Below are 25,671 nucleotides of genomic sequence, written 5' to 3' on the forward strand. Positions count from 1 at the left end.
CAGATTCTGAATAGATTTTTTTTCTGAAATAGATTCAAAATGTGTGTGCAGTCTGTGGGCAACCAATAGATTTTGCCCACCCAATCTGATCTATTGGCCCAGATGAAAAAAATTTTTCAAACAACCACGGGTTGGGAGCACATCGCTAGCGGCACCGGATAGGCACTCTCTGATCAGATTCTCAGAAAGGGCTCCATCTGCTGGTTGATCTGGTGGACATATAACTGTATGGCCACCTTTATTCCACTAGCTCAGAAAAGCTCTTTTTCATAGATAACTCAAGTTTCTTTTTAACCCTTCCTGTACTGGAAAAAAAAAAATGAGACTTCTTTGCTACTTATGTTCTATTGTCATACTACACATACAATTTGTTATCTTATAAGTTTATTACTTCAGAGCAGGTCTATGAAGGGTAAATGCTTTAGAGCACATTGGGCAGAACTGCTGAGTTACACCGAGTTAAAGTGACGAAGTGAGAAAAAAAACAAAAAAAAAAAAAAAAAAAAAAACACAACCACATGACCTAATGAATTGTATGTGTAGTATAAGTATTGGAACATAAGTAGCAAAGAAAAGAGTTTGTTTTTTATTTTCAGGTATAGACTGTAGCTTTTTAACAACATTGCATCACTCCATCATATTTGCAATTTACAAACTACACTCCGTATTTTAATCTATGAAACAAAGCAGAGCTAAACACCTTTAAACTTCCCTGCAGTAAAAATCTAATCTGAAACTCCCTGACACTTTTTCTTTGAAGTTATAAGTGCTTATAAGTGCCTCAGAAAACAGCACTGCCGCTAACAAAAAGCTCAGAGAAACTCTTTTGCATAGATAACTAAAGTTTAACTCTTCCTGTACTGGAAACAATAGGAACTCTTGAGTTTGTGCTACTAATGTTAGATTTCATGGCTGTACTACACAATTATCACTTCAGATTCCCTTTAAACCTCAAATGAGGTGGGGAGAGTCTGGTGATCTTGCCCTTTGCACATAATTCAACCTTGTGCTTAAACTGGTATTCTAAGGAACAGGAGGCCGAAGAGGAAAGGAAAAGAAAAAAAAAAAAAAAAGTTTTGAATTTCTACTAACTTTATAAAGTCAAAAGAAAATCAAAGCAGATCTATAGACGTGTATGGGAACCATTAGATTTTGATGCATTATTTTTCTTTATTGCACAGTGGTGGGAAGGGAGTAACCTTGATTATATGAAATGGGATCACATTCATGTTGTTCTACCTTTGTCTTGGGCTCTCATGTCTTGTCATTTTATTGTATAGCGATACTGAACATAATGGCGATATATAAATAAATGGCATGTCAAACTGTGCTCAAGAAACCTTGTATTGAAGCTTACTTCTAAATCAGCAAGCTCAAATACTCATGTGCTCAAGTTCAAACAGTACGTTTACACCGGCTGCAGGAAAATCAATATACACACACACAAAATGCCCATGGAAAACAAATTACCCACTCTATGCAGTTAACACAGAAGGACAGCATGGATAATTAAAAAATAAATAAAAAAAATCAAATAAAAGGACTTGCCATTCTGGACTCTTTAGCGACAGAGGCGGTGATGTAAGCTCACTGCTGGCTCTATCCTTCTGCTCCATTATCAGCTTTAAATGTAGGCAACCGTGACAGATTTATAGTTATTTATTTTGATCTGGAATATGGGAGAAGGGCACTGTTACAGACATTCCTTCCTCGTTCGCTTGCCCTGCAGATCTCAAATGCAAGCTTATAACCTGTCATCTTTAAAACAGATCTTTCAAAATAAGCTAACAAACATTGGGGGGGGGGGGGGGGACAGACTGTAGATATTTAGGACAAAGCTGGCCATACACTTATGTCTGGTATGACGATGTAATTTTCCATCAGAATGACAGTCTAATCGATTTCCAATCATTTTTCTGATCACTTCTATAAACAATAGATCAGAAACACGATCGGAAATCAGATCGGTCAGAAATAATACATTACACCGTCCATCTGACAGAAAATTGCATTATATGTACCAGGCATTATAGATTTCCACTCAAAAAGATGTTCCAAACCGATTGTTCACTTTCTAGGCCATCAATCTGTCAATGCTCTTGCACCGCCCTCCGATGGTTTTACATTTTCCATCCTATCTGATCGATACTTTTGATCGATTTTTTTATTTTTATATATTTATTTTTTACACAAAAAAAAAAACAAAAAACAACGATCAGACATTTTGAGGAATCATTTCCCAGCAGATGAATTGAAACTGCAAGGAATTGAATGAGAAAAATCGATGCATATGGCCACCTTAATTCACTTAAAATGAACTGTCGTTTTTTGGGACTTCCTGACAGGGTAACTTTTTTAAACAGAAATTATAGATGCCATTGTGATCTGAAATATGCATTTGCTATTGTGTAAGATACAGACACTACTTTGATAAAACCAGCTTGGCCGGGTCAGGGGAAGTATTAGCAGCCATTCCCTGTAGAAGCACAGCAGATTGCTGAACACCTTTGGGGACACAAGTACTAAGGATAATATTTTGTGCAAGACTCATTAACAATGACACAGCTTAGAGTTACAGTTAGATAAAATGTACTGAACTTTACTAAAACTGAACTTCTACAAAAACACTTCAGTTGAGCAGCTGAAGGTGGCAATTCACTGCCTGTCAGCTGTTTTCATGCACGCCTGTTAGTGTTTGGAACGAGCAATGGCAGACACCCCACCATGGAGTTTACAAGGAGTATGGATGTGCTCAGACAAGACATGTCGTTTTCTTCAGCAGCATAAACACCACTGTGTGCCAAACACTGCCATTTGGCTAAATTTAAAAAAAAAAAAAAATGTACCGGAATTATGCTTTCACAAGCGCGCAGTTTAGCCATCTGTCTGAAAGAAGAACTGTTTCGAATCAGGGCCAATGTAGCTGTGACAAGTCAGACTCCGCGGTGTAGCTAAGGAGCTTTGGGCCCCAGAACTAGTGTTACATTGCCTGCTCCACCCACCCCCAAGCATTCTATACATAATTCATATGGCCCAACAAAACCTGCTAAGGACATCCACAGTATGAGAGGCATGAACAGTGAAGGGGAACAGTTTGGGAATTATTACCAGTGATACCCTATACTTTCCTAGTCGTTATGGGTCACACCGAGCTTCTTGGGTATTCTGTTAAGAATTACCACTATTCAAAGCATATACAGCATAGAGGTTATTACCAGCATAGCACCATTGAAGAGCTAATACTGTGGTTGAGGAAGGGCCCCTAGTGGGCACCTCTGAACCAAGGGCCACGGTACGGTCGCAACCTATTGCTAAGCCACTGTAGACACTAACAACTTGGATACCGCCACTATCTAGCACAGGGGTCAGGAACCTTTTTGGCAGAAAGAGCCATAAACGCCACATATTTTAAAATGTAATTCAGTGAGAAACATACAATATATTTCAAACTGGGACAGTAGGGTTCACTTCCCCGTTGCCATGGTGATGTGTATACAGTTGATCCGCTGGGCAGGGGAAGTGTCAGACACGTCTTTAGCTTCTTTTGGGTTTCAGCGACAACAGCAATTTCCCCCCAAAAGCCAGACAGGAGAAATACCGATTAATAGCTTCTACAATTAGCTAGCTGACTTGGGGGTGGATTTGCTTTGTAGGATGAAATCCCCGCACTTTGATTGGCCCAATAGACTGCCTGTCACTTGACAGGCAGCCTATTGGACCAGTCTATTGGGCCAAAGTGTGGGGATCTCGTTCTACAAAGTCACTGGACCTGATAGGGTCCAGAGTGAAACTATTGGAGCCGCCGTTTGTTTTGGGGTAGCGTGAGTAAGTCAGTGCAAGCTACAGCAGTAGCATGCACTACTTTGAACATTTTACTTACGCTGCCACACTAAACTGCGCTGCTTGAGCAGTGTAGCATAGTGAATCAACACCTACTGGATTTGTTTGTGAGCCAGATGCAACCTTCAAAAGAGCCATATTTGGCTCCAGAGCCATAGGTTCCCTACCCCTGATCTAGCAGAACTCTCCAGACAGAAAAAAAAATAAAAATGTTTGGGTGTCCCGGGTGCCGACCAAAATAGCAGTGGTTGGGTTTCGCTGCTCTGCTGTACAGCTGTGTGCTGGAGCAGTAGTGCACTGGAGTTTGAATACACTGTAGCCGAACTCCAGGCTTTTTAGATTAATGGGTTGGCCATGGGTGGGTGAATTTCCAGGCTAGGGTTATGAGTAGGTGGGGGGAGGTTAGTGTTAAGCATAGATAGAGAAGGGTTGGTATGTGAATAAGGGTATAAAGTGTGATAGAAGAGCTGTATAATTACCAATAATTAGCAATATATTACTATTGGGTTAGTAGAATATTGGTAATTATACAATCTGTATAACTTGGTGCGTGTCTGCCTGCCTGCCTACCTACCTACATACACAATGCATTGCTGCCACTGAATATCTTTTCCAGCTACCTACATACACACAATGCAGTGCAATGCTGCCACTGAAGATCTCTTCCAGCAAATGTGATCAACCAACTTCAGGTGAAAATCTGGCAGTGATTCCTAACAGAAGTGAATTGGCTGGATAACAGCAGAGAAAAAAAAAAAAAAAAAATTATTAGTGTTTGGCCACCGAGGGAGCAGACTACTACAGGGGACTGGAGTAAGTACCAGGCAAGTAAAAATCTTTTCCTAGCATTTGTCTCAGGTACATTAAAGGGGCGCTATGGCGAATTACTGTTTAAATTAATGCAGCATAAAATTAAGCCATCATGCAAAAGAAGCTGCAATAAAAAAAAAAAAGCTTTAGTTTCAGAAAAATAAACAGAACTGCTTGCTCAATCACTTTAGCTTTCAGTAGCCCGTCATTTGCATGTTATGCGTCGGACTAAACAGACCAGTACATTCATCGCAGGGGAACATCTGGTATGACTGTTTATTTCAGATCTCACCTCCCTGTCACCTGGTTGTTTTTAGTTTGTCCGCACTCACGAGCCAGCCGAGCCGCCCGCTATAAACAGTTGTAAAGCTACGCTTCATCACAGCGTATACTGAAGCCATGAAGGACCCCTGCGATCTGTCAGGCAATAAATCAGCCACCTTACCTCGGTTATCTATCTGCCCCCCTCCCCGTGTTGATAGCAAACTAGCGTAGTATCTGCTGTACAGATCAAAGGTGGCAGATCTGTATATTGTACAGCACTAGCGCCTTAATGTAATTTAAACAACATAGACTGTCTATTAGGAAGATGTAATTGTAGTAGTCTTAAAAAACATATGTAATGAATATGTATTTACGTGTGTGTATATACATACTCATTACATATGTTTTTCAAGACTTCTACAATTACATCTTCCTAATAGACAGTCTACATGCTGTACAATATACAGATCTGCCACCTTTGATCTTTACAGCAGATACTACGCTAGTTTCCTATCAACACAGGGGGAGGGGGGGGGCAGATAGATAGCCGAGATAAGGTGGCTGATTTATTGCATGACAGATCGCAGGGGTCCTTCATGGCTTCAGTATACGCTGTGATGAAGCGTAGCTTTACAACTGTTTATAGCGGGCGGCTCGGCTGGCTCGTGAGTGCGGACAAACTAAAAACAACCAGGTGACAGGGAGGTGAGATCTGAAAAAAAACAAACAGTCATACCAGATGTTCCCCTGCGATGAACGTACTGGTCTGTTTAGTCCGACGCATAACATGCAAATGACGGGCTACTGAAAGCTAAAGTGATTGAGCAAGCAGCTCTGTTTATTTTTCTGAAACTAAAGCTTTTTTATTGCAGCTTCTTTTGCATGATGGCTTAATTTTATGCTGCATTAATTTAAACAGTAATTCGCCATAGCGCCCCTTTAAGTAAGCAATGCTGCATTCTGAAAGGTTACCCAAGTCCAGTTCCTTTCACTCAAGCAATTCAAGTGCAATTTTGGAGAAGAGTGCTGCATGGGTCCCTAGGTGAAAATAATTACCCAATGCCAACATCAGTGGCAGGAGTCATTTTCAGAATTATCCTTGTAAGCAGATTTATTTTATTTATTTATTTTTTTAAAGCAAATTTGTACCAAAAAGGTTGTATATCAATTTAACTGACAAAAGAGGGTTTATGAATAAAAGTCTATTCTAGTAGAGCACGGGCTGGGTGTAGTTTCCTTATGCAATACTTCCTATAAAAAGAAACTTCCTCAAAGTTAAAATTTGTACATATAGAGATAAAGATTTCAGAAGCTTCCTTATAAATATAAATCTTGGATGAACCAGAGCAACTTCTCATTAGCTAATCAAACTAGTCCATTAGTGTATTTGTATGAGTAAATTACAGCAAGGGACAGATTGCTGTGGGCGTTCTGGCCCGGCATGCATGCTGCATGTAAATAACATGTCTTGTAAATATCCCAGGGCAATTTTCCACTAACCACATTTTACTACACACTGGCTATAGAAGATCAGTACATTCTATTATACAACCACATAGAATCAATGACCAGTCAATGCTACAAACCCAACTACAGCTTACATTAAGAGTACATACTGCACCTTACATAGAGGAAAAAACCCATCATACTCTACTTGCATAAGTGACATGAAAAAGTAATTCTGACCAAATTGAGTTTCATAAAAATGTAAGAAATAAACTGAAACAAGGTACTGGCTATATTATTATTATTATATAAAGCGTCACCATATTCCGTGGCGCTGTACAATTTAAGAAAACAAACAAGGGATACATAATGATACAGACAATAATATACATCAAATATGAACACTGATACAAGATACAGCACTGCTGATTACAATTTGATTTAACATGATGATTAAAATGTATAAATGTCTAACAGTGTGCAAGCAATTAAATTAATAATATTCCATGACACAAAAGGGTGAGAGCCCTGCCCTTGCGAGCTTACAATCTAAAGGAATGGGGTGGAAACAAGAGGTGGGGAAGTATACAGTATATGTACAAGCAGTGCGTAATTAGGTTATTTAGTGGGTGCATGGCCTAAGCTAGAGAATATGCTTGTCGGAAAAGGTGGGTTTTGAGGGAGCGTTTAAAGATTTCAAAGGTGGGACAGTGGCGGATGCGTTGTGGAAGGGCATTCCAGAGGAGGGGTGAGGCACGTGAGAAGTCTTGTACACGTGAATGTGAGGAGGTAATTGTAGAAGAGGATAAAAGAAGCTCGTGTGCAGATCTAAGATTGCGGTTGGGTCGGTATCTGGAGACTAGTGAGGAGATGTACAGGGGAGAGAGATTGTGGAGAGCTTTGTAGGTTAGGGTTAAGAGTTTGAACTGAATCCTCTCATTAATTGGTAGCCAGTGAAGATCTTGACAGAGAGGATCAGCAGAGGAAGAGCGAGAAGATAGATGAATGGCATATACGGTTTTAAATGAATATCTTATTTCACTTTTCTGGAAATGGGGCAAAACATTGTGTGATCCCACTTGAGGGATGCGATTTTCTAAAAAGCCCCCATTGCACTACATTTGCCAAGAGCTTTTCAATCCCAAGTGCTTAGAATAGTGCTGCTAGCAGGCCCCAGGCCTTTAAACATTTCTATAGTATGAGGACTACCGAAAAGAAAAAAAAAAAAAAAGGAGTGAACAAAATTAAAACCATGACTACATTCATGTGAACGCTGGAGACAATATTCAGGCCTCCACCCACACTATTCTTCCACAGCAACCGCATGTAAAGTTGTATGCCCTTTTTGGCTTTGCAGGAGTTGATACATTACAAGCCTAATATGGGCCCGTTTCCACTACACACAGATTGGATGCAGAAAAACTGACTCCAATGAATGCCTATGGGCCTGTTTCCACTAACCGCGATTTTTCTGATGCAGGATTTTCCCATAGGCATTCATTGGAGTTAGTTTTTATGCATCCATTCTATGTGTAGTGGAAATAGGCCCTAAACTTGTGTATATGGTTAACTACAGTGGTTTGCAAAAGTATTCGGCTCCCTTGAAGTTCTCCACATTGTCCTATTACTGCCACAAACGAATCAATTTTATTGGAATTCCATGTGAAAGACCAATACAAAGTGGTGTACACGTGAGAAGTGGAACTAAACTCATACATGATTCCAAACATTTTTTACAAATAAGTAACTGCAAAGTGGGGTGTGCGCAATTATTCAGCCCCCTTTGGTCTGAGTGCATGCAGTCAGTTGCCCATAGACATTGCCTGATGAGTGCTAATGACTAAATAGAGTGCACCTGTGTAATCTAATGTCAGTACAAATACAGCTGCTCTGTGACGGCCTCAGAGATTGTCAACGAATATTGGGAGCAACAGCACCGTGAAGTCCAAAGAACACACCAGACAGGTCAGGGATAAAGTTATTGAGAAATGTAAATTAGGCTTAGGCTACAAAAAGACTTCCAAAGCCTTGAACATCCCACAGAGCACTGTTCAAGCAATCATTTAGAAATGGAGGGAGTATGGCACAACTGTAAACCTACCAAGACAAGGCCGTCCACCTAAACTCACAAGCCGGACAAGGAGAGCACTGATCTGAAATGCAGTCAAGAGGCCCACAGTGACTCTGGACAGAGCTGCAGAGATCTACAGCTCAAGTGGGGGAATCTGTCCATAGGACAACTATTAGTCGTGCACTGCACAAAGTTGGCCTTTATGGAAGAGTGGCAAGAAGAAAGCCATTGTTAACAGAAAAGCATGAGAAGTCCCGTTTGCAGTTTGCCACAAGCCATGTGGGGGACACAGCAAACATGTGGAAGAAGGTGCTCTGGTCAGATGCGACCAAAATGCAAAACGCTATGTGTGGCGGAAAACTAACACTGCACATCACTCTGAACACACCATCCCCACTGTCAAATATGGTGGTAGCAGCATCAGGTTCTGGGGGTGCTTCTCTTCAGCAGGCACAGGGAAGCTGGTCAGAGTTGATGGGAAGATGGATGGAGCCAAATACAGGGCAATCTTAGGAGAAAACCTATTGGAGTCTGCAAAACACTGGGGCGGAGGTTCACCTTCCAGCAGGACAACGACTCTAAACATAAAGCCAGGGCAACAATGGAATGGCTTAAAATAAAACATATCCATATATTAGAATGGCCCACTCAAAGTCCAGATCTAAAAATCGGATCCAAATCAAGAATCTGTGGCAAGATCTGAAAACTGCTGTTCACAAACGCTGTCCATCTAATCTGACTGAGCTGGAGTTGTTTTGCGAAGAAGAATGAGCAAGGATTTTAATCTCTAGATGTGCAAAGCTGGTAGAGACATACCCTAAAAGACTAGCAGCTGTAATTGCAGCAAAAGGTGATTGTACAAAGTATTGACTCAGGGGGCTGAATAATTCGGCCACAAGACTTAATTCCCAAGTACTATAAACAGTATACGGAAGTATTAAGTGCAACTACTTTACTTTCACTTTGTAAAGGAATACCGGCATCTTGCTGACGCTGGCTTTCATTCATTACAGGCACTGTGATCGGGATGGAGGACAAGCTGTTCCTAACTTTCAGTAGGGAGTAGCGTTCCCTGTACAAAAAGATAATTTACTGGAGGGAAAAGTCGCATTGCACTTTATGCCTGTAGTGAGACGCATACAGTGAAAACAGTATACAGAAATTATGCTTCACTGCAAGCGGTAATACAGTACAGCAGTACATGCATAGTGTTGTTACCAAAGGATCCAGCACACTGTAATGGTATGGTCACATCTATGCGTTAGCAGTGCAATCTAATTGCATTGTGATAGGAATGATAGCAAAGTTCCTGTTACCCGGAATTCAGGCAAATCGGAAATCTCACCTAAGTTGCATGCCTGTGCAATAACAGGGACTGCACTTTTGGGGTTTTTCCTAAATCAGAGGTTTAACCACTTCAGCCTACAGGCGTTTCACCTTCAGGACAGAAGCAGTTTTCCCCTGTCAGCGCACCTCCCATTCATTCACCAAATACTACTCATCACACGTAAATAATCTATATCTTGTTTTCAGTAATTTCTTAAAGAGACACTGAAGCGAGAATAAATCTCGCTTCTTGTCTCATAATCAGCAGGGGCATATGTGCCCCTGCTAAAATGCCGCTATCCCGAGGCTAAACGAGGGTCCCTGACCCCCCAACACCCCCCTGCAAAATCAACGACCGACTTGGTCGTAGATTTTGCTGCTGTTCAGGCAGGGCTAACGGCTGCAGCCCTGCCTCTCAGCGCCGTCTATCAGCAGCGCATCGCCGCCTCTCCCCCGTGCCTCTCAGTGAAGGAAGACTGAGAGGGGTGGAAGAGAGGCGGAGATACGCGCTGACAGACACGCGTGAGGCAGGGCTGTGGCAGTTAGCCCTGCCTGAATCCGGAAGAGGGGATGCACTGCTCGGAGGGGATTTTGGGGGGTAAGGGACCCCCGTTTAGCTGCGGGATAGCGGCGTTTTAGCAGGGGCACATATGCCCCTGCTGACTATGAGGTCTGAAGCAAGATTTATTCTAATTTTACATGCAAATAGACACCAGAAAAAAAAAAAAAGCCATTTCTCTGATTCCATTCACCTAGTTTTAAAATAAGCAATGCTACTATAAATAAAACCCACCCATTTTATTTGCCTATTAGTCCCAGCTATCACAACATTAAAATTATGTTCCTTGTACAATGTATAGCATCATTATGTGGAAATAAAAAGGTTTTTTTTTTCCCGTTTTGTTTTTGTGTCCCACCAACTGTTTTTTTTTTACTCCCCCCCCCCCCCCCCTCCCCTTCATTTATTTGCATGGTAACTGGGGTGTGGGTTGAGGGGCTTTGGAAGGTGTTAAGCACATTTCCTTTAAAGAGAAACTCCAACCAATAATTGAACTTTATCCCAATCAGTAGCTGATACCCCCTTTTACATGAGAAATAGAATGATTTTCACAAACAGACCATCAGGGGGCGCTGTGTGACTAATTTTGTGCTGAAACCCCTCCCACAAGAAGCTCTGAGTACCGCGATACTCTGGGCAAACTGCCACAATGTAACAATGTTCACAGACAGGAAATGGCTGTTTAAAGCTGTCTGTAACAGCCAGAGCAGCTAGAAACAGCTACATAACCTGCCCACAGTAACAATGTCACCATGTAATACATGTCAGAATGTGAATCTGGGAGAGGAAAGATTTTACAATGAGCAAACACTGACTAAATCATTTATTATACATAATTATTGTAAAAATGAAGCACTTTTTTATTAAATTATTTTCACTGGAGTTCCTCTTTAAAGAACTTACAATGCGAGAATTGAAATAAATAAATATCTTGCTTATTTTCCTACTGAGGTCAGGACCCAATCCCTTGGGTCATCTGCATGTGCCCCATCAAATATGGCCGCCAGGTCCTGTCGCACCTGTGCAGTTCTCATAGCTACGAGTGCGGCTGTAGAGCTCTGAGTCCACCTCTAGCCCAGTCATGGCACCCGGCAGTCTTGTGCGATTTACGTCCACGAGACAGCTGGGAGCCACGACAGGGCTGGAGGACTCAGATGCGCATCCACACTCGCAGCTTTGAGAACTGCACAGGCGTGGCAGGACCTGGAATGGCGTCCTCTGTTGCTAAAACATGCAGCCAGGTATTTAACTTTTTTTTCTCGCATTGTAAGTCCTTTAACCCCCTCGGCGTTAGGATTCTTTACGGATTTTAGGGTCTAAAAAGCGGTGTAATTTTTTTGCACCCTTTCAGATCCTAATGCTGGGATTACACCATACAATTTTCTGTTAGATTCTCTAATGCTGGGCATACACGGTACGTTTTCTACCGTGTAACGAGCCGCTGATGGCTCAATTGATAATTTCCGACGCGTCCGATACCCCACCGTATCGATTCCGCGCTCGATACCGGCGGGCAGGGCAAAAGAAGAAACGAGCGGAAGGTAAGGAAGCGCCCGCAGGGACGAGCGGGAATCGAGCCAGCGGCTTCATTACACAGTAAAAAACGTACCGTGTATGCCCAGCATTAGTTCAACATGTTGGAAATGTATCTATCTGCTGAGCAATTAGGCATTGTTCTACTCAGCAGGAGATGACCAGAAGACAATGCACCAGAGATAATGACCATTCTCTACAGAAAATCTAATTATGCATTCTAATGCTGGGGATACACGGTACGTTTCTGTACCATGTATCGAGCAGCTGATCCGGCCAGCTGATAATATTCAGCTGGTCCGATCACGCTGCTCGGCCCCCACCGGCGGACAATGGCAGGGAATTGAGCAGCTGATAAGAAGCGCCGGCGGGGACGAGCGGTAATCGATCCGTGCGGACCTGTACTCCCAGCATAACAGAAAATCTAACAGAAAAATCTAACAGAAAATTGTATGGTGTAATCCCAGCATTAAACCTGGAAAAAAAAAAAAATATCATGCTGCCAGATCTGCAGCAGTAAAAATAATGCTGCCAGATCTGAAGCAGTTTTTTTATACAATCACTCACCTCCCTGGCTCCAGCGCTGCAGTCATGCCTCCATCCTCGGGGTGGCGCTGCAACTTTAAAGAGAAATTGCCAGCTGTCATGACGACAGCTGGCGGTCTCACCAGGAGGAAGCAGAGCCCTGGAGGAGAGGAAGAAGACAGGCGACCGACATCAGGATTCCCTGGGAGGTATAATTATTTAGTATTTATATAGCGCCGACATCTTCCGCAGCGCTGTACAGAGTATATTGTACTGTCACCAACTGTCCCTCAGAGGGGCTCACAATCGAATCCCTACCATAGTCATATGTCAATGTATGTATCGTGTAGTGTATGTATCAAACTATGGCCAATTTACTTATCTGTATGTTTTGGGGATGTGGGAGGAAACCAGAGTACCCGGAGGAAACCCATGCAGACACGGGGAGAACATACAAACTCCTTGCAGATGTTGAACTGGCTGGGATGTATGGGAGGTATGTAAACCGCCCGCTGGGCGCACTGCTCTGCACACAGGCTCCCGCGGCTACCCCAAGCAAAGGTCAGGATTACCGCTCTTAGCTGCGGTTTTCCGCCCCCACCCCAGCTCGGGATTACCGCCAAGGAGGATAATGAAAAAAAAATCTATTTTGTAATTTAACTTTTTGCCACTAGATGGCGCTATAAATTTCTTCATTCATTCCTGTACTTTATTACAAATGGACATGGCCCCTGATCGGGGTCATGTCCATTCATTGCAGGCACTGAAATAGGGGTTCCGGGAAGCTCTGCTTCCCTTCCCCAATTGCCGAAATGGAAAACAGTGTGGGAGCGCAGGGCCGCAACCCCGCGGGTACTGCCACTTAAACACTGGACGAGAATACACATCCAGTTAGACTTTAGTGCCTATCTGGACATGAATACTTGTCCAGGTAGGCTTAAGTGGTTAAAAAGATTTTTCTGAAAAGGAGAAAGCTTATCAAGTATAGCAGTTGTAAAAAATGAAATACAATCACTTACTTATGGGCATGAGAACTAAACTTGGAATGGACTTATGTACAGTACGCAATGTATTTCCACTACAATAAAGTGTGTCAATGACTACGACAATCTAGAACGTCTTGGATCTATCCCAGCATGAGAGAATCTGATCCTTTATGGGCCCATTTCCATTAAATGTGAATTAGTGTCGACTTGCTGCCACTAATAAAAAAAATTAGCAGTTACGTATGTAAATTCGCACATAAAAACCAGACATATAAGCAAGTCAATTATCATGCAATTTCGTGTCTAATAAACATGTGAATTTGCATGCAGTTGCATTAGGAACTATAACCGATTGCAATTCCTGTCTTTTGGGTACAGGTAGATGGCATTTTAAATTGTGAGCAACGCTATGCCCAAGAGCTTAATATATGTGAAAAAATAAAGATTACCGTATTTTTTGGACCAAGTCCTTCTCTGCCACATGTGCCCTTGTCTTTCTCTGCCCAAGTGTCCTGCTGTCTGTTGTGCCCACACGTACGTGTCTTGTGCCTTCCCAGTAGGTAAAATACTTACGAAGTCAGGGGTGGAGTCCCGCGACGAGCTGCTGTTCAGAGGCGATCCACGGGGCAGCTCCAGCTTAACCTTGCTTCTGGCTGTGCAGCCAGACAGGGAGTGCTGCCAGATCTTCATCCAATCACCGACGCCTACCGTTATTTCAGGATGCAATGGTCCCGCAGGCAGGATCAGGCTCAGTCATTGGGTCAATTACTGAACTCGCAGAGATTATTCTAAATCAGCTTTATAATAATAACAAATTATTTGTATTTTTTTCCATTTATTCCTTACTTGTAAGTGAGCCCATCTGAATTTACAAATAGTTGTTGGGCAGTGAGTCCATCTTCTGGAACATATCCAGTACCTCCACTAATCAAGTAGTCTGCCATACTGTAAGAAAAAAAAAAAATCAATTAAAATATAGAGTTTTCATGGAACAAAAAAGATAAAACACAGTAAAAAGATACTATCAAATGACGAACCATAATAATGAGCTCAAACAAACCTTTGATTCAGAAGCCTAATGTTGCTGCCTACTCTGGAGGAATTTCAACCCATCCCCAGTTTAAGAGTTAAGCATGGGGGGGGGGGGCTCATTAAGGTTAGGCATTAGGCAAGATTAGAGGAAGTGCTATGTGTGAGAATAGGGTTAAGCTTTAGCTGTCTGACTTGAGCATGCCAAGTATTGTTTGATGTAAATTATTTTTGAGGCTGTGGTGGTCTTGTGCGTACCGTGTTTTTGCCATTTTACACTGACAAAGCCTCCTAGAGGTGAAACATGTTGGTTGTTGTCACATTGCATGTGCACCAATTATGTTAATTATTTTATGCTGTGTTTACACCATACAATTTTCTGTTAGATTCTTCTGTTAGAATGCATAATTAGATTAATTTTCTGTATAGAATGGTCATCTTCTCTGGTGCATTGTCTTCTGTTTATCTCCTGCTGAGTAGAACAATGCCTAATTGCTCGGCAGATAGATCGTTAGATACATTTTCAACATGTTGAACTTTATCTGGCAGGTAAATCTAACAGAAAATTGTATGGTGTAAACCCAGCATAATGCTGGGGATACACTGTACGTTTCTGTACTGTGTATCGACCAGCTGATCCGGCCAGCTGATATTATTCAGCTGGCCCGATCAAGCCGCTCGACTCCCACCGGCGGACAATGGCAGGGAATTGAGCGGCTGATAAGGACGAGCGGGAATCGATCCGCACGGACGCGGCTGGAGTCGACCCGTCTATGCCCGGTATTAGGCCTTGGCCCTCTCCCCCTCAGTATTATATGCCTCTGAGACATAGTACCAAACTCGGAGAATTACATTGGCAGAGCAGAGTTGGTCATTTCTATGGTCCATTTCCGGGTAGGAACACACTAGGCAAAAACGCGTTGCGGAAAACACAGCGAAAACGCATAAAATGTAAGTCAATAGGCCGGATGAAAAAAAAAAAAAAAAAAAAAAAAAAGTGTATGTGTTTGCATTCTGCAATGGGTTTTTAAAAATGCTGGTCTTGCGGCATATTGTTTAAAAACGCATCTAAAACACACATAATTAAAGTCAATGGTGACACAGAGGTATTGTGTTTAAGTGCATTTTTTATGCGGGTTTTTTTTCCCCCTTTATGTGTTTTTTTTTCAGTTTATTTTTTTTTTTTATTTCAAACTTCCTGTTGACTTCCTAGTGATTTGCATAAAAAAAAAAAAAAAAAATAAAACACATGCAAAACGCATACGCGATTTGTATATGCGAACCGCAAACGCAAGAAAAACACACAAAACTGCAAGAAAAAAAAACGCACACGCACAGAAAATGCACTATAAACACGCAAACATGCAGCAAAACACTAACTTTACCGCACAGTAGTATGTAGTGTGTTGCTACCCTCCGTGGAGTACTTTAGATTTTAGAAACAAAAGGTGGTCAACAATTACACCTTTCTTCATACTAGTCTACCACTGAGGGGCAGTAATATGTATATACTTTGTGGGATATGTGCCTTTTAACATTTTATGATCTTTACTAAAATGTTATGTTATACCAGTGTCTTTAGGACCGCATATCTCAAATTGGCAGAAGCCAAGTGAACAGAACTGCAATTACACCCCTATGAGTGTGGCAAACTCCAGATTTTTATTTTTTTAATTTTTCATCATCTTGAACAGGTATCAGCAGAAATTTGATTGAAGCTCTATTACACCACTACACTGCTAGCTTAGTGCCACTATGCAAATCCATGTTGATAGTATATAGACAGCCTCTACTTACAAGCTACATGTCTGAAATACAAAGATGTCTACATGGGCAAAATATATAACACTGCTTTATGACATAATTTTGTTGTTACATGTTACCGGCCGGAAGATGTAGATGAAGAGGTGCTCAGTTCACAGTGGTGCACTGTAACAATGAAGAATACTTTTCATTGACTGCTTCACTGTATGTGATGCCTACATCTAACATGGATTCCGGTAACACGCGGATAATGTGCAGGGCCGTTTTCCCATTGCGTTCCTACCATCACAGGAACGCAATGCAACTCCCACTGTGAACCTAGTCCCAAGATATTTTCCCAAACAGGGATCGAAGGGATAATCACAGAAATTACTCATCAATTATGCTAAAAATTGCTTCTATGCAGTATTGAAAAAAAAATTACTGTGATACTCTAATGCTGATCTTTCAATGGGAGTAAAGTTAGATTATTGGCCAAGATGCATGCATGGCGACCCCTCAATGCACCCAGCCAGAATCGTGATAGACCTTTGAACAGGCGGTAAAGAGATAGCACCCCTCTAAGGGGTCATCTGCGCACGACCGCATGTCACTTTTTTTTGCCGCCAGGTGACACCATTTAACGATGATGTACATGGGGTTACAAATGCTGCCATATGGCTGCATGAAATAGTGGACAAAAGGCGCTCGTAGCTGGCAGCTTGAACTGCTTAACAAGTGCATAGTTCAGCTTCCTGTGTGTAAGAAGTTGGTTCATACATATACACTATATTAAAGTGTTCCCGAGTGTTGCTGAGCCCTCTCCACACCGGGGCTGCGCAGCTCTTCTTCCTAAAGTGTGGACGCATGAGCCCTCCCACGCATGCGCTGTACCATGGAGCCTGCAGCTCTGGCTTCCTGCACGTGTGGGCAGGCTGGGTCAGCTATTACACGGCCCTGCTGCAGGAATTCGAACTCAGCAACGGGTGGGGAATTCAGAGCTGGGAGGGAAACTTCAATAGGATCCTGAGGCTTCCCTCTCTTTAAGTATGCATCCATGTATCTAATTTTGTAATTGAGCTTTGGCTGTTATTCGGCCAGTATTTAATGTGTGTATGGTGGCCCCAATATGTCGGCATGAGATCTTGAATGCCAGATCATCTCACCAGTGTTCTCCCCTTTGCCCTGCCACCATGGCGACAGACTAGCAATTTGTTTGTACAGCATCAGCCCCAAACTACTGTCAAGCAACGTTAATGTCAAGTGTGTACAAAGCATAAAGACGCAATTACCTGTTAGATCGACAGGTCGACACAGATAAGACATGCAACCTATCAATCTAATGTGAAATAGCATGTATACCAGGCACAACTCTTCAAGAGCAATCCAACCACCATTTTTTGTCAGTGCAAAAAAAAAAAAAAAAGTGTGCAACTTTTGATTCTATGACTGAAGCAGTTTAACGATAGAAAATGTTCTCAAAACATTTTGGTAAAAATTGTGTGCTAGCCGACAAGGTATAAAACTTGTGGTTTTATCAGTTGCACTGAAATCTATCAAAACTGAGTGTGCAGGAACATTCAGCTTGGCATATCCATTCATAGCTAACCCGAGTATGCCTAGCTTTACACAGCCAGTTGGAGAACTGGGTACATTTGAACAGATTACAGGTTAAATACCATTATTTGTCACGTTAGTGCAAAATATTTACCCTAGATTCAGGAAATAAAAGAGAATCAGTTTTCCCATAATTATAACTGAGAAGACCACATGTAGTACCCACATAGCAGCACACTAACTGCCACCAATTCTATGGTTCTGATTGGAAATTAAACCCTTATAGTAACTGCTTGTTGATAGGACCACTCCAGTGAAAAAAGTAAGCAGTTAAAATCTGACAGAACCGACAGATTTTGGACCTGTCCATCTCCTCAAGGGGGATTCTCAAGGTCTTCTTTGTTTTCAAAAGCATTTCCTCAATGGCAGTTGCTCAGTCTGACAAAATATTATGCAAGTGAGTAGGGAGGCTGGTTGGTATATTACGGTTTTGGCAGTAAAACTGCCATTCAGGAAATGCTTTTGAAAACAAAGAAAACCCAGAGAATCCCCCATGAGGAGATGGACTACTCCAACACCTGTTGGTTCTGTCAGATGTTAACAACTTACTTTCTTTGATGGAGTGGTTCTTTAAGAAGCCCATACATCTATCAATGTATGGGCAAATTTTACCAAGAGACAAAGGTTTGTCTGATCAAATATAATTGGATAGAGATCTGTTGGCTACAGGACGATTTTCAATCGATCTCAGCATGAAGTCTTTCAGGATGCCGTCTCACCACCCCATCTCCCCAAATGTTAGATGTCACCAGTGCCCGTACATGTAGGTACTTTACCTGTTTGCTGCCCTCGCACATCTGCGCTGTACTTTTACATTTGCGTCTCACGTGACTACCGGCCTATAGTCACATGGGACATCACAGTCACACCCCACATGCTAAACGCAGGTAGTTATGTGGTACACAAACATGGAACTACGGAGGAGACTCGAGGGCAGCAGACAGGTAAAGTATTTACATGCACAGGCCCTGGGGGTAATCTACCACTTCAGGCCTCTTTCACAGTGGGACGTTAAAGTCGCACAGTATAAAAAATTATAACGCAGACTAACGCACAGCAATACAAAGTCTGTGCGACATTCACAGTGCACACGTTGCGTTGTGTGTAACGTGTAGCAATATTTAGAAAGTGCTGCATGCTGTGCATTTAGCAATAAATTTGCTGCGTTATGTGTGCTGCACATGCTCAGTAATTTTTGTTTTATTAAATGTAACGCATGCACCTTTTTCGTTCCATCAGTATGCAACAAAAACGTTGCATCAAGAGACACTACGCAGTGCAAAATAACATCCAATTTCATAACCTACATGCGCTGCACTAGAGGCACATTGTGCGACTTTAACGTCGCATCAAACGCAACATCCCACTGTGAACGAGACCTTAGGGGGCAGCAACCGGCGATTACATCGCGGTAATCGCAATATACCACCCCATTACCATCAAGCACCCGATCTATCACGTCTGCCTGAGATTTCCCAGTACATTTGATCGATATAGTTGAATCAATCAGGCATGCTTGTGGCTGTTATGATTTTAAACCAATTCGATAATCAAATCAGATGGTCATTCGGCCGCAAAACTGACAGGTGTATAATGTATGCACTGTGTCATACAATTCGCAAAAACGAAGCGCATCCATTAGCATCTGACTGACCATCTCCGAGTGACAAATGTAAATGACCCGATCAGAGCTACAGAGCGTATGAATCACAGGCACATGGCGGCTCACATTCCCTCCCCTCCGGTGATAGGAGAAGACAGTGAGGCACCATGTCAGGTATGAGTGATAGCAGTGAGGCAACATGAGATCGGGGCGGCAGGCCTGCTGCTCTCCCCTGTAGGATGGTCAGGTAGACACACAATGGCAGCACAATATCACATATACATACATGTAGCTATCCCTCCTCCGCTCGTGCTGCTCACTGGCTCTATCCCCGGGAGGGGACGCTTGCTGCTTGCCTGGCGCACAGCTGGACGTCTCTCGCTCGCCGCCCTGTGTCTGCACCGACACTACCGAGCTCTACAGGAGAATAACGGCCTGAGACAACACGGCGACGGAACATAAGCCGTCACCCTGTAGGCGGGACTGTCAAGCATGAAACCACGCCTTCCACATCACTGCCTCGCCCACTGCTCTGGAGATCGCGTGTAGACGAGCATCCTGTCATATAATAACTGGCAGCCCGCCCTTCACGCAGAGCAGGCGCAGTGTACAGTCCAGAGGGCAGGAAGGGGATCCACGTGGGAAGCGGAAGCAAACAGCAACACGTGGGCACTGGGCACAGACTATGCCTATGTAGTGTGGTAATGCCGCCTACTGCCTTCTCCAGCATCGCTATACAGAACAGTTGCAGGCTCAGCGGTGTATGCTCGTGACACCGCATGCTTCCTCCTCACTATGACAACATAATGCTACTGATATCTACTGATGAGATGATAGTGGTGTACGCACATGCCACGTATACATCTGAGACCAGATGCACGGAACAGCTAAAGATATAACACGCGTCACCAATGGCAAATCCGCGCAATGAGCAAGTCTAGCTATAGCAGCTGTCGTCTGCTATTTTGACAGTTGATCAGCCGCATTGCAAATGTAGGTAGAGGGATATATATCACTAGCTAGCTCAATTGGCAGAGGCAAACTAACAAAGTAAACAGAACGACAGCACACATCCAGATAAAAATCCAACTTTATTTTTCATTTTAACAATGTTGGAATAAAGTTGGACCTATATCTGGATGTGCGTTGCTGCTCTGTTTAATTTTTATAGGGGCGCAGCAGCATTGCATAGGTTGGCACTGAATGTATAATAGTCATAGAGCCCAGCTGGAAATACACTGAGGGCCCGTTTCCACTATCGCGAATCCGCATGCGTTGCCCGCATGCGGATTCGCACAGTCAGTACAAGTGGATGGGACTGTTTCCACTTGTGCGTTTCCCCGCACGTTTTTCTGTGCAGAAATCTGCAGGGTAGGGCCCTCAGAATTCGCCTGCGTGTGGAATGCAGGCGAATTGCACGCGTTTTCCCCATGCGTTTTTGCCGCGATTTCGCATGCGATTTCGCATAGGTATTAATGTTAATTTACACAGGCAGTGACATGGTTAAATTCGCATACAGCCTTACCTATGCGAAATCGCGGCAAAAAACGCATGCGGAATTGCACCCGCATGCGATTTGCCTGCGGTGATTCGCCGGCGATTCCGCAACGCTATAGTGGAAACGGGCCCTGAACCAAGCCAGGTGCAGCCCTTTCTAGAATGGTTCCAACATGTAATGAGTCTGCCCTGCAGTCTGGTCACTTCCTGGCCACTAGTACGGATGGCATCCAATCTGCAGTAGAATAGGTTCAGACTAGGGCAGTGCCTAGGCTATGTTGCTCCCAGGGCAAGGGTGGAAACATTGCATCCCCCTAGACTCAAATATACTATAAGCAAAGCAGCATTGTGCAGCCTCCAGTATTGGTTAGCCAGTGATGTATAGCCAGATGTAACTCCCAAGAATAGTTAGCAAGGTATAGGTAGCCAGGTATAGGTACCTCCAATATAGGTAGCCTGGTATAGGTACCCACATCAAAGGTATCCAGGTATAGGTGCTCCTTGTATAGGTAGCCAGGTATACATTTCCCCAGTACACAGGGCCGGAGCTACCATAGGAAAAAATGGGCAATTGCCCCAGAGCCTGTAGGGGCCCCCAAGTTGTCCCTCCCCCATCTTAACTGTTGCTCCCCAGAGACTCTGCAGAGTCTGTTAAGTTGGGATGTGATTGGGGGAGGGTCAGCAGCCAACTCTTGAGCCCAGGAGAATAATTAGGCTGCAACAAAGGGCCTCTAATGACGCTTTTTGGTTGGGGGGTGTCTGTTGGGGGGCCCCCAGGCTAATTTTGCCCTAGGGCCCAATTGTTACTTGAACCGGCCCTGCCAGTACAGGGAGTGCAGAATTATTAGGCAAGTTGTATTTTTGAGGAATAATTTTATTATTGAACAACAACCATGTTCTCAATGAACCCAAAAAACTCATTAATATCAAAGCTGAATATTTTCGAAAGTAGTTTTTAGTTTTAGCTAATTTAGGGGGATATCTGTGTGTGCAGATGACTATTACTGTGCATAATTATTAGGCAACTTAAAGAGACACTGTAACATCAAAAATATCCCTTGGGGGGGTACTCACCTCGGGTGGGGGAAGCCTCGGGATCCTAATGAGGCTTCCCACGCCGTCCTCTGTCCCACGGGGTCTCGCTGCAGCCCTCCGAACAGTCCGGCAACAGACCCGACTGTCAATTCAATATTTACCTTTGCTGGCTCCAGCGGGGGTGCTGTGGCTACTTTCGACTCTGAAGTAGACGGAAATACCCGATCTCAGTCGGGTCTGCTCTACTGCGCAGGCGCCGGAGACTTGCGCCTGCGCAGTAGAGCAGACCCGACGGCGATCGGGTATTTCCGCCTACTTCGGAGCCGACAGCCGTCAGAGCGCCTGCGCAGGAGCCGGGAAGGTAAAAATTTACGTCGACCCTGTACGGAGGGCTGCAGCGGGACCCCCGAGGGACGGAGGATGGCGTGGGAAGCCTCATTAGGATCCTGAGGCTTCCCCCACCCGAGGTGAGTACCCCCCAGGGGACGTTTTGACGTTACAGATTCTCTTTCACAAAAAGCAAATATATACCCTTTTCAATTATTTATTTTTACCAGTGAAACCAATATAACATCTCAACATTCACAAATATAAATTTCTGACATTCAAAAACAAAAACAAATCAGTGACCAATATAGCCACCTTTCTTTGCAAGGACACTCAAAAGCCTGCCATCCATGGATTCTGTCAGTGTTTTGATCTGTTCACCACCAACATTGCGTGCAGCAGCAACCACAGCCTCCCAGACTGTTCAGAGAGGTGTACTGTTTTCCCTCCTTGTAAATCTCACATTTTATGATGGACCACAGTTTCTCAATGGGGTTCAGATCAGGTGAACAAGGAGGCCATGTCATTCGTTTTTCTTTTATACCCTTTCTTGCCAGCCACGCTGTGGAGTACTTGGACGCGTGTGATGGAGCATTGTCCTGCATGAAAATCATGTTTTTCTTGAAGGATGCAGACTTCTTCCTGTACCACTGCTTGAAGAAGGTGTCTTTCAGAAACTGGCAGTAGGACTGGGAGTTGAGCTTGACTGCATCCTCAACCCGAAAAGGCCCCACAAGCTCATCTTTGATGATACCAGCCTAAACCAGGACTCCACCTCCACCTTGCTGGTGTCTGAGTCGGACTGGAGCTCTCTGCCCTTTACCAATCCAGCCACGGGCCCATCAAGACTCACTCTCATTTCATCAGTCCATAAAAGCTTAGAAAAATCAGTCTTGAGATATTTCTTGGCCCAGTCTTGACGTTTCAGCTTGTGTGTCTTGCTCAGTGGTGGTCGTCTTCCAGCCTTTCTTACCTTGGCCATGTCTCTGAGTATTGCACACCTTGTGCTTTTGGGCACTCCAGTGATGTTGCAGCTCTGAAATATGGCCAAACTGGTGGCAAGTGGCATCTTGGCAGCTGCACGCTTGACTTTTCTCAGTTCATGGGCAGTTATTTTGCGCTTTGGCTTTTCCACGTGCTTCTTGCGACCCTGTTGACTATTTTGAATGAAACGCTTGATTGTTCGATGATCATGCTTTAGAAGCTTTGCAATTTTAAGAGTGCTGCATCCCTTTGAAAGATATCTCACTATTTTGGACTTTTCTGAGCCTGTCAAGTCCTTCTTTTGACCCATTTTGCCAAAGGAAAGGAAGTTGCCTAATAACTATGCACACCTGATATAGGGTGTTGATGTCATTAGACCACACCCCTTCTCATTACAGAGATGCACATCACCTAATATGCTTAATTGGTAGTAGGCTTTCAAGCCTATACAGCTTGGAGTAAGACAACATGCATAAAGAGGATGATGTGGTCAAAATACTCATTTGCCTAATAATTCTGCACTCCCTGTATAGATAGCCTGATATAGGTGCCCCCAGGATTACTGCTATATCGCGGGAGGGGGGAGCAGCAAGCACACACAGCCACAGACCCCCTTTAGTGCCCCCTCCAGAAATTAGCACAAAGGAAGCTGCGGACAGGGAACACGGGCTCACCTCTTCCTGGTTCTGTAACGATTGTGGAACTTTCTCCGTGATCAGCACACAACGTGTGCGCTGATACGGCGGAAATCCTCCACAAGCGTATATTTGCAGGAACCCAGCAAAAGGTGCTACGCACCCGTAGAGGGAAATTCCTGTCGGCAGATGGAGCTGAGGAGTGCAGAGGAACCAATCCTCTGTACCTCCACAGATGCCAGACAGGAATTGTACGAAGCGCAGAACCCAATCGCAAGAGAAGCGATTGCGAATGAGAACGAGCAAAGGGACAGGTTGTATGTGTGTGCGCCAATCTAGTCGCCACCTCGCGACAGCTTACACACAACAGCAGATACGAAACGCAACCGCAAGAAAGGCGATTGCCAAAAGTGACACAAGGCAGATCAGAACTGAATACGAGGATAGCAAAGGCACAGCAAATCATACAATGAGGAGATACGGAAAATAACAAACGCTAACTGAACGCGAACACCGCACTCATTCGCAACAGTGCACGCGTTCATGCGCGGTCTCCACGTGATAAGCACAATAGAGACAAGCACGCCTAACTAACCATCGACAGACAAACATGTAACAGAGGACGTGAGCGCTTGCTTAACGGTTACCTCACCGAGCCTCCAGCAAGCGTTCGTAGCTGACAAGACAGACACACGAAAACAAGGACAAGCGAGAGATAGGATAGCACAGCACTAGCGAAAGTGGCTAGCGCGATCCAGGAAGACAGAACAGAAGGATCCACAGCGCTAGCGCAAGATGCTAGTGCGATCCAGGTTCAGAGTAGCAGAACAGAAGGATCCACAGCACTAGTGCTAGGCGAGTGTGATCCAGGCAGACAGAGTAGCAGAACAGAAGGATCCACAGCACTAGTGAAAGTGGCTAGCGCGATCCAGGTACAGAGTAGCAGAACAGGAGGATCCACAGCACTAGCGGAAAGTGGCCAGCGCGATCCAAGGAGACAGAACAGAAGGATGCACATCGCTAGCGCAAGATGCTAGTGCGATCCAAGTGAGACAGATCAGAAGAGATAGCTGGTAGCAACCGCTGCATCAGCTATACTCCAAGAACAGAGATCAGAACCATTTCCTGTCGACCACCGCTGGGACAGGACAATCGCAACAGAACAAACAAACAGATAAGCAATCCTAACTGCACTAAGGAAACCTGCCTAGTGCAGTTTTCCAGGAATTACTCTAAGCTGATCTTCAAACAGAGAGTAAGGCTGACACTCCTCCAGGAGTGTTACACAGGACTAAATCCTTATGACCAGCCAAGCATTGTGGAAAACACATAGTACTTATAGTAAACGCCTCCAATGAATGTGGCCAGGCAATTTGCATGACAACGTATGCAAATTCCTCAGCAAGCACAAGCTGCAAAACTGACAGAAGCTCTTCTTTCCAGAGTCCTGCAGCATGCAAACCTAAACAATGGCCAAAAAGCTGCCTGCCTGCACAGGCAGCCGAGCAGATCATTACAGGTTCCATGCAATGGAGCTCCCAAGTTCTTCTCGGTCTCAGGAAGTAGAGTGAGCATTGAACAGTGCTTGGAGACAGGAGCACGTCGTGAAACTCCATTTCATGGAATCCGGAAGAGGTGAGTCCGTGTTCCCTGCCCCTAGCTTACCTCTACGAAAGTTTGGCACTTTTTTGTTTTTAAAGTTACAGATTTTCTTTACAGCGGCAAAATGCCTTATATCTAATCACTGGAAGGAACTTTATTGTAGAATCCCATATATTCACAAAATGGAGTGTTTAACTGCTAAATTAATGGATACGTTACATATCTATTAGAAAGTCTGG

At 43.8% G+C, this 25,671-nt stretch overlaps 1 protein-coding gene across 5 annotated transcripts in view; it reads right to left on the reverse strand.

The window, feature by feature from the left end:
* Positions 1-25,671, reverse strand: part of IMPDH1 (inosine monophosphate dehydrogenase 1) — a 210,830-nt gene that overhangs the window by 94,870 nt on the left and 90,289 nt on the right. For 3 of the 5 annotated variants that reach the window (XM_068275924.1, XM_068275923.1, XM_068275922.1), the window contains exon 2: positions 14,207-14,305. In XM_068275924.1, coding sequence (XP_068132025.1) covers positions 14,207-14,305 — 99 coding nt within the window. Of the gene's footprint in view, positions 1-1,548; positions 1,670-14,206; positions 14,306-19,638; positions 19,902-25,671 lie in introns of those variants that run through there. The other 2 variants (XM_068275925.1, XM_068275926.1) reach the window with 2 other exon arrangements.

The sequence above is a fragment of the Hyperolius riggenbachi genome, chromosome 3 (assembly GCF_040937935.1).
Source record: "Hyperolius riggenbachi isolate aHypRig1 chromosome 3, aHypRig1.pri, whole genome shotgun sequence".
In the NCBI taxonomy this organism is placed as follows: domain Eukaryota; kingdom Metazoa; phylum Chordata; class Amphibia; order Anura; family Hyperoliidae; genus Hyperolius; species Hyperolius riggenbachi.